Raw genomic sequence first — 2,724 nt, 5'->3', positions numbered from 1 at the left:
CCATGCCACTGTTCCGTGTGCCACTGCTCACACTCCATGTCGCTACAGAGGGACCCTCCATGGCACCTTTCACATCTAAAACGTCACGTGTGGCCTGGCCGGTGTGGCTCCATGGTGGAGCATCGACCTAGGAACCAGAAGATCCCGGTTTGATTCCTGCTCAGGGCACAGGCCTGGGTTGTGGGCTCCATCCCCAGTTGGGGGCGTGCAGGAGGCAACCAACCCAGGATTCTCTCTCCTCATGGATGTTTCCCTCTCTCTTCCTCTCTGAAATCAGTAAAAATACATTTAAAAATAAGTAAACAACATGTCACGTGTGCACTTTGCGGTGGAGGTGACGTTGTGGATGGGAGCTGTTTGCTGGACAGAACGGTCAACGTTGCATTGATCTCACATTGACAACATGCAAAAGGCGATGAGGAGCACACGCACAGGACCCACACGATGGGAACGGAGCGTGAAACGAACACACATGTCCATGTTTACTGAGAAGCAAAGCATATACTTACGAGAGAAAGAATTGGGGACTATTGCATGGAAATCCCTAAAGCCGTCGGCCCCATAAGAAACTGCAACAAGAAAGCAGAGAGAGGGCAGGTGAGCGCGGTGAGAGGCGCAGCGAGCGCGTGCGGGAAGCCGTGCTTTTTAAAGAACGCGTTCTTGCCCGGCACCATGTCGGCTCCACATCTGCCGCCTGTCCTCAGACCCACAGTGGCTTCAGCCGCCCAGCTCAGTCCTGTCCCAGCAAACACTCGGCCCCTCCCCCCTGCTCCCTCCCCCTTCCCGGCCACAACTCACAGAGGCCGTGGATGGCCGGGGGAGGGGGGGCATGCTGGCCGGCCCACCATGTCCCTCGTCAGCGCGATGCTGCCCCGGGGCCTTTCCATCTCGGCCTCCTGCCCCTCGCTGTGCCGCGTCCTGCAGGCACGGCCATCTCAGATGAAGGAGTCTGAAGGTAACTATTACCTTTTAAATCGGGGACATTGCAAGACTTGATGTGACATAAAACTGATGATAACTGCACGGTCCCCAGATGCTGCCGAGGGGGTGCAACTGTGACTGAGGTGAGAGGCAGGTTTCAGCGCATCCCGCAGCCCCAGGCCCCGCTCGCGTGGCATTGGGCACAGAGGGGAGTTCAAGTCGCTGCCGACCTGGCCAGCGGAGGGGCTCTGGGTGCGAGGAGGCGAGGCCTTGAAGGTATCCCACCGGGAGGGACTGCAGGGGGCGGTCAGCCCTGAAGCGCACAGCTTCGTCCCCGTGCTGCCGTGTCCCCGTGACCGAGCCACACACGCTGGATCCCAGCACCGTCGCCGGGCGTCGCCCGCTCACCCCTCTGAGAGCCTCCGTCCCTTGCCTGGAGCAGTTACAACTGCCTTCGACGTTTGTGTCCTCAGTGTGTGCTTCCCATGGAACCGCAACACGTCTAAAACCAGCCCTGGCTGTGGCTGCGGGGCCACCTGTGCTCCGGGAGCGCGGGCCTGGGGTCTGGCTGCTGCTCGCGCACCCGTGGCTCACGCGCACCCGCCCCAAACGAGAGTGTTAGTCCCCACGGAGGGACGGTCGCGGCCACACAGGAACCCGTGACGGCGTGTCTGTCCCGTCCTGTCCTGTCCACTGTCTCCCCACCAGCCCGCACCTGGGGGCAGCCGCTGGAGCCTGGCAATGCGGGTGCGCCCAAGCCCTTTTCAGGCGCTGTCCCCGCCTCACCAGGTCCTGGGGCAGGACGGGCACCGTGTCCCAGGGAGGAGCCTGGGCCGCAAGGCGGGTCAGCAGTGTGTGCTCTTGTTGGTCGGTGTCAAATGTGCAAATCGGAGAGGGTATCAGATCAACACCTTGGGGTCAGCATTCGAAACACGCACTGTCCCATGATGGAGGGCCTTGGGAAGCTACGTCAGTTACGGCAGCAGCACACGTGTGCATACACACACACTCCCACACACTCACACACACTCACATACACACACAACACACACACATACACACACTCACACTCACATACACTTACACACTCCCACACACTCACACACACACTCACATACACTTACACACTCACACACACTCACATACACACACAACACACACACATACACACACTCACACTCACACACACACTCACACTCATACATGCTCACACACACACTCGCACTCACACTCACACACACTCAGACACACTCACACACATACACACTCACTCATACACGCTCACACACACATACTCATACACACGCGCACTCACACACACACTCATACACACACACTCACATACACACGCTCACATACACACGCTCACACACACATACTCATACACACACACACATACACACACACATACACACACTCACACACACATACACACACTCACACACACACACACAAGAAAATTAGGGCGCATTAACCAGCAGAGCCCCCCACACGACAGCCCTCAGAGCAAAACCCTCCCCTCGTCCTCGAAGCCGACACCGGGGAGCAGGGACGTGACGGCTGGGCCTCGGCCAGTTGCACCCGAGCCTCGGGCCAGGGTCTCCTGGGAGGCGCGAGCAGGGCCTCGGCGTCTCGCTCTCCCAGCCTCAGGAACCACGCCCCTCACCAGGAGTCCCGTGCGTTCGCCTCGTCCCTAACCTGTCACTACACGTCCCTATGAAGAGGCTGCTGATGCCTGGGCCCCGGGGCCTGTTCTGACGGCCAGCTGAGGAACCTTCTAGAAGGAAGACCCCCGCCCGGCAC

General features: G+C 59.3%; 1 protein-coding gene across 1 annotated transcript in view; it reads right to left on the bottom strand.

Moving 5' to 3' along the window:
- Positions 1–375: 375 nt before the first annotated feature.
- IKZF1 (IKAROS family zinc finger 1) overlaps positions 376–2,724 on the bottom strand; it is a 38,605-nt gene continuing 36,256 nt past the window's right edge. The window contains exon 3 of the mRNA XM_015566866.1: positions 376–569. Within this exon, the coding sequence (XP_015422352.1) occupies positions 391–569 (179 nt within the window). The 3' untranslated portion in view covers positions 376–390. The remainder of the gene's footprint in view (positions 570–2,724) is intronic.

The sequence above is a fragment of the Myotis davidii genome, unplaced genomic scaffold (genome assembly GCF_000327345.1).
Source record: "Myotis davidii unplaced genomic scaffold, ASM32734v1 scaffold472, whole genome shotgun sequence".
In the NCBI taxonomy this organism is placed as follows: Eukaryota; Metazoa; Chordata; class Mammalia; order Chiroptera; family Vespertilionidae; genus Myotis; species Myotis davidii.
The sequence above is the reverse complement of the archived record's forward strand: the minus strand, read 5'-3'. Positions and strand labels throughout refer to the sequence as shown.